At 33.7% G+C, this 12,844-nt stretch overlaps 1 protein-coding gene and 1 pseudogene across 3 annotated transcripts; one reads left to right on the top strand and one right to left on the bottom strand.

Moving 5' to 3' along the window:
• Positions 1-1,746: 1,746 nt before the first annotated feature.
• LOC145570502 (lipid phosphate phosphatase gamma-like) lies at positions 1,747-8,194 on the top strand. 2 transcript variants are annotated; one of them, XM_081629619.1, is made up of 2 exons: positions 1,747-2,772; positions 7,943-8,194. In XM_081629619.1, the coding sequence occupies exon 1, from the start codon at positions 2,067-2,069 to the stop codon at positions 2,736-2,738; it is 672 nt and encodes a 223-aa protein (XP_081485745.1). In that variant the 5' UTR covers positions 1,747-2,066; the 3' UTR covers positions 2,739-2,772; positions 7,943-8,194. The 2 variants fall into 2 exon arrangements, with proteins under 2 accessions (XP_081485745.1, XP_081485744.1); XM_081629618.1 differs by having other exon boundaries at positions 7,916-8,194.
• Positions 8,195-9,064: 870 nt separating this feature from the next.
• On the bottom strand, positions 9,065-10,484 carry LOC145571139 (uncharacterized; annotated as a pseudogene). The gene is made up of 2 exons (XR_014096565.1): positions 10,045-10,484; positions 9,065-9,393 (listed from the first exon to the last, which is right to left on the bottom strand). The product of XR_014096565.1 is annotated as an uncharacterized LOC145571139 (transcript).
• Positions 10,485-12,844: the final 2,360 nt, after the last annotated feature.

Below are 12,844 nucleotides of genomic sequence, written 5' to 3'. Positions count from 1 at the left end.
GAGGTAGTACTCAATAGCACAATTTTATCAGGTGTTGATTGAATGTTTTAATTTTTGTAAAATACTAGGCAATTTTACTAGATGTTGAATTAAAACCTTGTTTTGCAGTAGCGTCTGGGTAATGATCAGTGTTTGGACCTAGCCAAAACAATAATTGGAAAAATAAAAGTATTTGGTAAATTAGTGATTTGGTTAGCAGTTAGTGGTTAAGGTAGTGTTTTAATAACTTTTTTCAAATATTAAAATTTTTATTGTTCATTTATTTTGTTCTCTTATTTTTTAAACACGGGAAAAACACAAATAGAAACTATAATATGGGACAGAGGGAGTAGGTGCTATTTGCCGAGAGTAGCACTGTCAAAACGGTTTGACAGTTCGGTTTCGATTCGGTTTGAAATCGGTTCGGTATTTAATCGGGTCGGTTTGGAATCGGTTTAATTGTCTCACGGGTCGGTTTTGGTTCGGTTTAAATGGTTATCGGTTCGATTCGGTTTCGGTTTATTTTTAAGCGGTTTTAATTCGGTTCGGGTTGTAAACAGTCCGGGTAGTAAATGGTTCGGTGCAAACGGGTTGCGGTTTGTTAACGGTGCGGTGTAAACGGTTTTTATCTCGGTTCAAACAGTTTCGGGTTGGAAACGGTTTCGGGTTAAAAACAGTTCGGTTCTTTTTTGGTTCAGTTTATAACTGGTTCGGTTCTTTTTCGGTTCAGTTTATAACTGGTTTGGTTCTTTTTCAGTTCAGTTTATAACTGGTTCGGTTCTTCGATGGTTTAACCACTTTAACGTTATTCATATCGGTTCCATTTCAAGTTTTCTAAATTACGGTTCGGGTCGGTTTTCAGTTTTAAAAAATAAATTGTTTATCGAGTTGTTTGGATTCGGGCAGTTAAATGGTTTTGGTTTGAAATTTGATAGTACTTGCTAACCTTTTGCGTTCACAAGTTTTATATAAAGTCGCGAATCATTTCATATTTAAGCATCATATTATAAACAAATTCTCATTGATTTTATAGATACATATTATGTTCTGTTTCAAGTTTAGTCATACTAATCTTACTAGTTATATTCCCGTCAAAAAAAAAAGTTTGTAAACGGTTCGATTTAATTATATTCCCGTCAAAAAAAAAATCCATTTAATTATATAAAAAGTTTGTAAACGGTTCGATTTAGAAGCGGTTTGGTTCATAAACGGTTCGGTTTATAACCAATTCGGTTTACAATCAGTTCGGTTTTTAAATGGTTCGGTGCAAACGGGTAGCAGTTTGCTAACAGTTCGGTGTAAGCGGTTTTTTTGCCAGTTTAAACGGTTTCGGGTTGGAACCGGTTTCGGGTTAGATACGGTTCGGTTCTTTTTCGGTTCGGTTTTCTTTCAATTCGGTTTATATTTGGTTCGGTTTGTTAACGGGTTTGGTTCTTATACAGTTTAACATTATTCGGGTCGATTCGGTTTCGGGTTTACTAAAATATGGTTCGGGTCGGTTTCCGGTTTCAAAAAAATCGGTTTTTAATCGGTTCGGTTCTCATCTGGGTCGGTCGGTTTCGGACAGTTAAACGGTTTCGATTTGAAATTTGACAGCCGAGAGTTATTCCAATTACTAGACCATTCAATTAAAATTTGTACAACTACTTTGTAAAAATAAATAAATAAAATTTGTACGAACCAGGAAGCAATGTCAAACAACTGAGTAAGACCATATTATTAATAGCAGTCCACGTGTGGCTGACTCCGTGGTTCATGTTGTTTTCCCATTTTCATGCCAATTCCACCATCAATCACAAATGGTTACTTCCTTCCAGAATCACTTTCAGACACGTTCTTAGAAATTTGCTACCATTACATATTTACATTGCATCACTCTCCCAAAAAGTCCCCGTTTTTAGATCCAATCGAATTTTCTACCGATTCAATCACCCCAAAATTCCCACTAATCTGCTCTCTTTCTCAATCAACCCCCCTATTTTTCTTCCTCAATTGATGGCTTGATGCCCAATTTCACTAATTCTGCAGCTCACTGAAATTGATCACAAACCCTAATTCCCAGAAATTGAATTTCAATTTGATCAACAATGTCGGCTTCGCCATTAAAGGCTGTAACTTTGACCCATGTTCGATACCCTAGAGGAGATAAAATTGGGCATTTTCTTGCTTGGATTTCTCTGGTGCCAGTTTTCATCAGTCTTGGAGGTTTCGTAGCTCATTTTTTCTTCCGCCGTGAATTGCAGGGTATGTGTTTTGCTCTTGGTTTGATTATTTCTCAATTTATCAGTGAATCTATCAAATCATGTGTGCAACAATCGCGCCCTGAAACCTGTGCATTGCTTGAAGTATGTGAATCCCATGGTTGGCCTTCAAGCCATTCGCAATATATGTTCTTTTTCGCTACGTATTTTACGCTGTTGAGTTATCGAAAAGCCGGGTTTTTTGGTGGGAATGAGAATAAGTGGATTGTGGAAGTGATTGCTTGGTTTATGGCAGTGTTAACTATGTTTTCAAGGGTTTATTTGGGGTATCATACCATTGCACAGGTTAGCGCCGGTGCGATTTTGGGGACGGTTCTTGCGTCGTCATGGTATTGGGTTGTTAATAATGTTTTAATCCATTATTTTCCATTGATTGAGGAGAGTTACATTGGGAGGACGTTTTATATCAAGGATACTTCTCATATATGCAATGTGTTGAAGTTTGAGTATGATAATGCAAGAGCCGTGAGGAAAAATATGACTGACAAAAGCAGCTAATTTTTCTGCTCCACGAAAACCCCGGGAGGAAAGGGTGAGTTGCTGTTCTTTCTATTGCTTTTGTTGAGTTGATGATGCTTTGAAATGATTCTTAACTATGCATCTTGTTCTATATCACTATGATATGGGTTGAAGAATTTTTTATGGTGTTATTGCATTCATCTTATTCAATAAGTGCTATTTTGTGTAATGTTGTGCGAATATAGAATTTTCCAAACTCTATGGCTAGGGTAGTTGAAGATTTAAAGGATTAAAGTAAAAATAGTTTCCTCTATCTCAGGCGAATCAAATTAATCTAGTTGGTTTTTATACCAAAAATTCAGCAATTACAATCTAAAAACCAATTCAGCATCTCTCTTTGGAGTAATAACAGTGCTAGGAATCAGGTTAGTTTTTCAGAAAAAATGTAAAGCATGCAGATCAATTGTGTAATTGAGCTGAAATTTAAGAAGAGATTTAGAAAATAAGAGTTTTAAGGAAAGCTTGATATAAGTTTGTACTTCCTCCATATCATTTTATATTGTTCACTTCTCATTTTTCATGAGAATTAATGAGAATGGAGGGAGTCGTAATGTTCCCAAATTGCATTAAATGAAGCACTTTATTGGTACAAATTGCTTTCACCGAAAAAATAAGGCAGCAGTATATGCATGGTTTGAATATGATTTTGGTTGCAATCGCAGTTGCAATTGAACTAATGATCACGATTTCTCGGCAATGAAAATGTTGCATTGATCGCACAGTGATTGTTGTGACGTGAAATATGTGAATTTGATTTCAAAGCCTTTTGGAATTTTATAATAGTTGTAAGCTATTAGAATAGTTAGACAAACCAATTAGAGGCTTAAAGCCTATATTAGGAGACAAGTAACTTTTGAGTAAAATGGGATGTGAGGTGGGGTTGGGACATTTGATTCGGATAAGATTTGTTGTTTTTAAAAAAGCAATGCACAAAATCGGACGATTTTGGTAAGAAAAATCCTGAACAATTTGGCCCAACCAAAACAATGTGGTTGTATTTTTACACCATGGTAGTTGGTTAAATACACATGTTTTAAGGAAGGATGTGCTTATTGTTTCAGCTAATAAAAATGAAGTAAACACAAATGTTTTGGGTATGAGTTATATTTTAATTTTTTAAAATTTTGGGTTACTAATGAGATTAATTTTCTGATAAAAAACAAAAAAATCGTGAAAACTTTATAGCTAACCCAACTTTGTGCAACTTAATAAACCCAATTTTCTATTTTAAACCTAGAAAAGAAGAGTAGTTGATCAACTTCTCTAATACTTTTTTCTTGATTTCATTTCTCCATCAATTAAATTAGATTTTTCCTCCCAATAACCCAAAATGTGTCAATATCACACTCAATTAAATCTTCAATACCTCAATAAATGGCAACAAGAGATCAAAAACACCTTTTTGAAAGCACAGAGATGCAAGCTTTTAGATGCCGGAATCGTCATTAATGGACCATGGAAGTGGTGGCGAAAGTGTAGGTTTGGTTATTGAAACTACTTAACTCCTTAACGGTGTAAGAGAAAAGGGAAAGAAAAGAAAGAGAGGGAGAGGAAGGAGTGGGAAGGGAATGAGAGAGGAGGGAAGAATGATGAATTTCCAAATCTCTCTATTGTTAGAGAGATCAATTTCTTACAATATAATCCCTCCATTTCTCTCCCCTCCTATCCCCTTCCATCACCATTTATTATCCAAATAAAATATATTACATCTCTCCATTTCCCTTTCCTTCCTTTCTTTCCATTTCCTTCAATCCAAACAAAGTGTAATTCTAACATGTCTTTATCCTCTTACGCTGCTCTCAACATTAATAATCCCGCTAATATCAAAATCCTCTATTTTCAACTTACTTCCTTTGATTTTGTTGACGAGAGAGAGCTTGAAGGATGAGGAGAGAATTGAATTATTAAGAGAGGATTTAAAGATTTGAGAAAATTCTTGAGGGTTGGTGCTTAATGGTCTTGATCAATCAAAAATCACAAAGCCTTTTTTTTTTTTTTTTAATTTTTTTTTTTTTTTCATGAAATTGAAGAGATATAGCACAGTTTTTTTAGTTTTTTTAGGGTCCTTGAGAAAATTGAAGAACAATGGAGATACATTGAGAGAGGGAGAGATAACGCTTAATATGTGGAGAGAGACTGAGAGTGATACCAGTCAGATGAAGTAACAGGTGAGATTTCAATCAAATATATTGAAAGAATCAATGCACTTATGATATTTATTTCAATAAAATATCATTGGGGCAGCATTTTGTAGACAAGTGGGGTATTTTGGATAGTTTATATAAATATTCAGGGTAGTTTTGTCCAAAAATTGTGATAATTAGGAAACAAATTAAAGATCCGAACTAGCATAATTTTGCAACAGCCAAAGAAGAATACAAGCACTTTCTTATGGCACTAATCAGTGTAAGCACTCCTAGTACAAACTACCCGGATACTCCCATTTTTGTTTTTCACTACAAATTAACACGAGTGTCAATACAAGCATGCTCTCTTTTTTAATACTTCGTTTCACTATAATTGCAACACTTTAACTTCTATATTTTTACATTGATTGACTTTTATGATTATTTAAGGAAAAATATTATCATATGTGATTTTTTTTTAGTTTTTTTTTACTTTATGCTTTCATAATATCAGTTTGTTATAATTTTTACATATTGATAACATTTCTCTTTTATTTATAGTTTTGACGAAAATTGGCCTCTTGGATCAACGTATTTAATTATTTAACCAAACCTTTTTGACTTATTTCCTTATTTTCTTATTATTAGGCCAAAATTTATCACCCAACTAATGCTTTGTAAATTAGTTCTATCACACTTTTCAATTTATGGCTGCAAAGTACGAGTGAGGAAAAGGAACCATTGGATGAATTGTTTAATTATCTTTTAAATTTTCTATCAACAAATTAAGGGATTTTGGGATCATCAAAGAGTAGCTTCATAGTATACTAACAAGTATAATTGTTAATGTGATTTTATACAATTGAATGCTATGCCATAGTAGTTAATACTAGATGATTTTTAGGATATTTTAGAAAATAACACCACAAAAAAAACCCAAAATTTGATTATAACACCAAAAAAAAAAAAAAAAAAAAATGTTTCACCACCACTTAACTTTGCCATCTAAAAAACCGTTAAGTTGGTCATACACTGTACATGTGTTAATCATTTATTGAATTTAAAAAAAGAAAAATTAAAAAAAAGAAAATAAAAAAAATATTTTTTTTTAAAAAAGAAAAACCCTAAAATGCTAACCCAGCCACCACCCCCACCACCGTTGTAACCCATATCCAGCCGAACTGCCAAATTGTTGACGAACCTCAAAAAACGTCGTCAACCCACCTTAACCCCAACCTAAACCAACCCACACCGTTGCCAAACCACCGTATCCCCAACCTAAACCTGCGAAATAGCAACATCACCCCCACCACCGTCGCCAAACTCCTATCCTTTTCCCTACCCAAATTTGTTGCCAAACCGCCGAAATCCCAACCCACACCCATACCCAAACCCACAAATTGCCTACTCCTCTCACCCTCACTGACCCAAACCCGTACCTAGAAACCAAATCGAGGCTGAGGTTGGGGTATGGCTTGGCTGGTTTCGATGGTCGAGGGTGGTAGGCTAGATTCGTCTAGTCGAGGGTGGTCGGCTGGGATTGGGTGGATTAGAGTGACGGCGGTGGGAACCGACACCGGTGGTAGCTGGGTTAAGATTTTAGGGTTTTCCTTTTTTAATTTTTTTTTTTCATTTTTTTCAACCCAATAAATAATTGACACGTGTACAATGTGGGACCCACTAACGGTTTTTTGGATGGCAAAGTTAAGTGGTGGTGAAATCAATTTTTTGGGGTTTGGTGGTGTTAATGTGCTATAATAAAAGTTTTAAAATTTGTGGTGTTATAATCAAATTTGTGTGATTTTTTTAGTGTTATTTTCTAAAATATCCTGATTTTTATAGCAAAGGGAATAAGATAAATCAAATAAATAAAAATTAAAAAAAGAATGAATCAACTTTTTGTATTCTAATTCTCATCATGATTCATGAACAAGTGCAAACATCTTGTCAAAACCAATGTTAGCCACTTAACAAAAAATGACAAATGACAAAAACACTTGTTTTAGGCCCATTTTTTTGCCTTTACTGGTCACCGAAACCGTGTTTATTTTCTAATATGTCGCCAGATATCTATTTTTATTGCTAATTGTCGCCTGAGAGATTCTCTTTGCTAAGTAGCAACTTACCCTCTATTGTTTTTTCCCCAATTTGGTCAGTTTTTCTTGGTCATGTCTTGCTTTGCTCCTTTCACCTTAACTTTAATGTTTTTAATCTCTGTTTGAAATTCTGCAAAGTTATCTCCATAACACTAATCAATCCGCTCAGTATCCTTGGAGACATAGAATTTCTTCAATTTCAGCCCCGATTTACACACACATGTATCCTCTCCTCTCTGTCAGCCAGCTTTAATGATATTCTAACATATTCAATTATTTTATTTTATTTTGCGATTTTCTGAAATGTGTTGGAAGAATATTTATATATGATATTCTAAGCGTGTTTACATAACTTCTGTTATGGTATATAGAAAAAACAAAAAATAATTTAGGAATTTACATGTTATCAACTGTAGATCAAATGTGAAATAACATTATATACAGAAGCTTCATTTTGGAACCAAGGTGGGTGAAAATTTCCTAAATTTCTTGTAGTTGTCATTGAGAATTCAGATATTAATGTGAATCTAAACTCTGTAATCAGCTTGAATTTGGATATTAGATGATGAATGGATAAGTTTACTCACATTGCATATTCAGAAGGATTTCCCTTTTATATGCAATGAAGTTCAAAACTTTCATGATTGTTTCGATGAGGGATGGACTAATGTGGCTGACCTATTCTTTTCAGTGTAAAGTTTATAACAGTTCCGTTTTCAGAGGTATAGATGAGTATTGGTTGTGCGTAATATTGGTGTTGATAGTTTCTTTTCTCTTGCAACAGTCTTGTGAGTCTTGTGAGAGTATGTGACAGCCCTTTTTTTATGCCGTCATATGTGATAACAGTGTTTATGCCTTCAGTCATATTGTTTAAAAAACAAAACAATGACTATATACTTGATATTAAATAACTACATTTTGCCGTCTGTACCAGGTAAATTGTTTGGTTGAATGGTTTCAGGACACCCACATTATGGAAGGTTGCATTATGCTTAATTTGGCTATGTGAAGCTGGAAACTGACTGGAGTTTTGCGTGTACGGCGATGGAGAGGGGCTATAAACACCATCATACTACTGGATAATATATTTATTTTCTGTTTTTGTTTTTGTGTAATGGAAGTTATAAATACACTATAGGATACTCAATTTGGCAGCTAACCAAGGCAAGATCATACTCAATACTCAACGATTTCCTAAGAGTTTAACCCATAACACTTGCAATGAAACTAAGCCAATCTAACCAAAGAAAAAACAAACAATAGAACTCCAATAGGACTTTTAAATGAAACCAATGCTTTTCCTCAAAAAATAAAGAAAAAATAATAAATAAATAAGTAAATAAACCAATGCTAGTAAAGCTATAAATGCTCAAGGATAATAAAGCTATAAATGCTCAAGGATATCCAAGCATAGGTCGAAAAGTAACCATGCTAAGCATAGGGAACTAAGAAGGCCATATCACTTTTTGCCCCAAACCGAATTTACTGCATTCTCTTCCCTAGCGTCAAATCCATCTTTTCAAGTTGGCATCTCAAAAAGAGGGATACAAGGTTCGCTCAATGTTTTGGCATGACACATAGGCTTAATAGGCTTGAGTTTATCTCCTCTACAGACTTTGAACCCTGACCCCTAAGGTCAAAAGGTCTTTCTAGGTTGCAATGTTTCGGCTATGGGTCAAGGGTGTGGAAAAATATGGGAATTTGTAGCCCTATTTGTGAAGCAAATGAGTGATACTTAATCCATGAACTAAAAAACATCAAAGTATAATATACCACATGGACACATTGTTAAGGAAAACTAAATATATCGTTTTCTTCTTTAAACAATACAAAACCATTGAGGCATAGTTTATTGAATAGCTTACAAAATACATTATTTAACATGATAATAGCTTGAAATTACAAAATGGAAAACGCAGAATAAAAAAAGTTCCAAAGGCCCCTTTAGATATTACATAAAGCAAAAGGATCAAATTCATAAAAAGAAAATAATAATAATAATAATAATAATAATAATAATAAATAATAATAATAATAATAATAATTTAAAAAAAAAAAAAAAAAAAAAAAGAGGAAGGAAGATCACTTAAATAACATACATATACATATATACTTCTTCGTTCAAATTCAAGTATCAATGTGACTATTAATACAAGATATAAAACGTATAATATTATGTCAATGACAGTCTCAAAATCAAGACTCGGAAGTAGTTTCACGAAGGATCACTCCATTAGAGCTTGCACCAAGCAAGGCCAGGTTGTCGCCTAGAAGCATAATTTCAGCAGATGAAAAAGCACCATACATGTGGTCCAAGTAGCTACTTTTGCTGCTAGATGCATCCAATTTTTGAACAATATCACTCCATTCCATCTTCATGAGCTTACTAAGTTTCCCAGCTTCCACATACACCTAAAAACAATTAAAAAAAAAAAATATACATAAAAGAACCATATATCAAACAGAAGTACATAAAAAGTAAAGTTTCAAAACAAAATTTGGCAAAATATTTGTGCCCTACTTTTTTAATTGAAATACTTTGACATTTGATACTCTTTATAAGCTCTACTTAAACAAAATGTAATGTGTGAAATTGTTAGAATCCTTCCTAATGAAATCTTACAGTATATTATTGTAACATCAACTTTTTATAATTTTTTATCTATTTCATCCGCTTTTTAAGTGTTGCACTATGACCGACACATAGTTTTAACTTAATTAATTGATTATCATAAAAAAATATGTAAGTGGGGAAGATAATGTATTAAAAAATTATAAGAATAGATTATAGAGTTAAATTTCTTATTGAAAAGTAAAGATTTGAGAAAAAATAATAGTATTAGGTTTGATTAGGGACCATGGAAGGAAAGTAATAAAGTATAATATTAAAATGGGAAAGTTTGTCAAGAAAAAAGTGTTAACACATAATTAAAAAAACGGCCGTGTAACAGTTAAAAAATCGGAGGAAATATTGATGACTAGAGAATAATTAGTCGCTAACTTATATGTTAACAAACTTAATAAAAGATATGTGTCAAGTAAAAAAAATGGTTGAAGGATTACTTTGTGTTCATCAGAACTCTCAGCCTTGAACCAAGCTAAGAGATATCCAAGTTGAAGAAGATCGTTATCAAAGGTGCCATATATCACCGCAGCCTTACAACCTATGATCACGGGGCCGGGTCCGCCTCCGCCGGGTACTGGAACATGAGGAAAACCCTGAGCCTTATGCATAAATGCACCAGTATCATTACTCCCACCAACATTCGTAGGTGGCTTCACTACAAAAACTCCAGAGCCATCAAGAATTTTATGAAGCATAATTGGTCGGCTTTGTGAATTTTTCATAGCACCTGCAACCGTAGAGCAAGTGGAATATCGATTGCGCCTTTGTTGTTGGTTTCTAACAAGGTCTGCGCCACCTTCATTACCTCATTGATTGTTGCTTTCTCTTCATCGGTTAATTGGGTTACATCATGGTCTACTGGTTCTGTTGAAGACATTGTTTCCTAGTTTATTGATACCTTCACAAGAGAAAACAGTATTAGAAGACCAACTCTATCAGATAAATCTTAAACTGATGGTTGAATTCCAAGATTAGTTTATATATTTAATCAATATTATATAAAGCAACGTGATGTAATATTATGAATCAAATATGATCAATTTGTCATCACAAACAGTTCTCCTCTAGATGACCACAACACATTAAAAAATAATGAGGTATTATTTAAGAGGTAGGAGAAGTAGAATATTAGACTTTGTTCTATTCATATTGGAAAATTTGTTCGGAAAGGATATATATGTTCACTATTTTGTTTGAAAGGACTTTATATGTTTAAAGTAGTCTAAAAGGACCTTATAAGTTTATATTATTGTTTGGGGGGACCTTGAGATCGGAATCCGGCAGTAGTTGGCTTTTTTCTCCAACGTTGACATCTCATATGACCTTAAAAATGACCCCTTTTTGTTTTTTTTTTTCCATGATTTACCTCAAATTCTTTTATTTTGTTTTGTGTCATTTGGGGATTAGAAAAGAAAGAAGGAGCAATTGGAGAAAAATCGTGGAAAAAAAGAATAAGGGGGTAATTTTTTAAGGTCATGTGAGAGGTCAACGTCGGAAAAAAAAAGTCAATTATTGCCGGATTTCGACCTCAAGGTCTCTCCAAACAACAAAATAAACTTATGAGGTTCTTTTAGACCACTTTAAACATATAAGGTATTTCATGACAAAATAGTGAACATATATGTTCTTTCCAGACAAATTTTCCATTCAAATTGTACGTATAAAAATTAACGCATATTTTATGAATGATTGGAATAATATTTAGCAATAATTAGATAAACACAATTGTAAATAAATTAATTAACATCAATTTTTTGGCAAGTCTTGTGTGTGGCTAGTCACATGGAGTGACCATATTCGTTATAAGAATAATTATTATTCATTTGTTTGGTAACCTTGTTTATTCATATGATTAACCCCATAAGTTCATAAAAGCAACATATATATATTTTAGGAGCGACATCAAATAATAATAAAAAAATATTAAGTAACTCCATGTTTCTTCGAGTAATCTCTTTTCTTTTATTTTGGCCAATGAAAAATTATCGAGGCTTTTATCAAATGGCAAATTTGTAATTAAATGAAATAAACACCGTTCATAGTAACATTGCTAGCATCATTAGTGGTTCTACCATCAATATTATAATGGTGTTAGCGGTTCTACCATGAGTAGCGCAAACAAAAAATAAAAATTTGTTTATGGTAAAACCGCTAACACTATTAGCCGTTTTTCCTTAAATATTACAAATTTGTCACCGTGATAAACAACTCATGTTTATCAAGGTGATAAACTTGTATTATTACAAAACTAAAATCACTTATTTATGAGAGTGATCCCAATTTTCCTTTGACTACGGTGGCCAACGCGCGCGTTGCGCGCGAGTAGCTAGCCCTTATTGGTAAGTTTTATCGGCTTGTTTATACTCTTGACGACAAGGCATGAATGTCTAAGGAAAATTCCGTATACTACGTATAATTGTTAGTTTTGTAGAAGTATTATATTGTCAAAGTTTGCAACTTTCCATTGCATTAATTTGCATCGTATTGTCAAGGAAGCCTTGTCAAATAAGGCCATAGAAATTTAGTGTTTTGCATCAACTAAAATAGTAAACGATTTTATTAAAAGCTTTAATGAGTTAGTGCAATATAAGCATAGATAAAGACGCTAACAAAAGGGTTGACTTTAGCAGCATAAATGGTCATTTGGTCGTACAAAGAAAGAGTTTAAACAACCATACGCGTTATTTAGGATTGTGTCGTGTAGGGACACATGGTGGAACTTATTGTTGTGGTGTAGCATCCTAGTTTAGCCTTAAGAGAATGGCTTTGAGAGACCATTTGAGAATTCGGGTGAGGGATGTTGACGGTCCAATATGAAAATACATGGGCTTGCTCCTCAAGCTAATAGCTATTGCTTCGCCAAGCGGCCCAAGCACCCTGAAGAGCAATGTTGATAGTGTGTTAGTGGAAACAACACTGTAAATTTTGGCCAAGAAAGTTAAAAATTATACGAAGTAGATGAAAATTAGAATCAAGGCACCAATTGAAGCATATAAAAGGCGTCTTACCTATCTGTGCAGCTAAGCCCTAGGTTTGAGCAAGCCAACAACTCTTGAAGAGTTAAATACTACGGAGTACTTCCTTCCATGATGACTTGGATGAGTAAGATAATTTCAAAATTACTAATGATGAAATCTGCAGTACATCTATAGTTGGAAAATACCATCCCATGCCGGAGTTAGAATTATTGTTTCTGTTATTGAACGAAGAGCTCGAACATAAGATTAAGTACCCTGA

The sequence above is a fragment of the Chenopodium album genome, chromosome 12 (assembly GCF_948465745.1).
Source record: "Chenopodium album chromosome 12, dcCheAlbu1.1, whole genome shotgun sequence".
Classification (NCBI taxonomy): Eukaryota; Viridiplantae; Streptophyta; class Magnoliopsida; order Caryophyllales; family Amaranthaceae; genus Chenopodium; species Chenopodium album.
This window is presented reverse-complemented; position numbering and strand designations above follow the sequence as displayed.

Coding starts and splice junctions, on each gene's coding strand:
- LOC145570502 (XM_081629619.1), top strand. CDS start 2,067: ATGTCGGCTTCGCCATTAAAGGCTGTAACTTTGACCCATGTTCGATAC.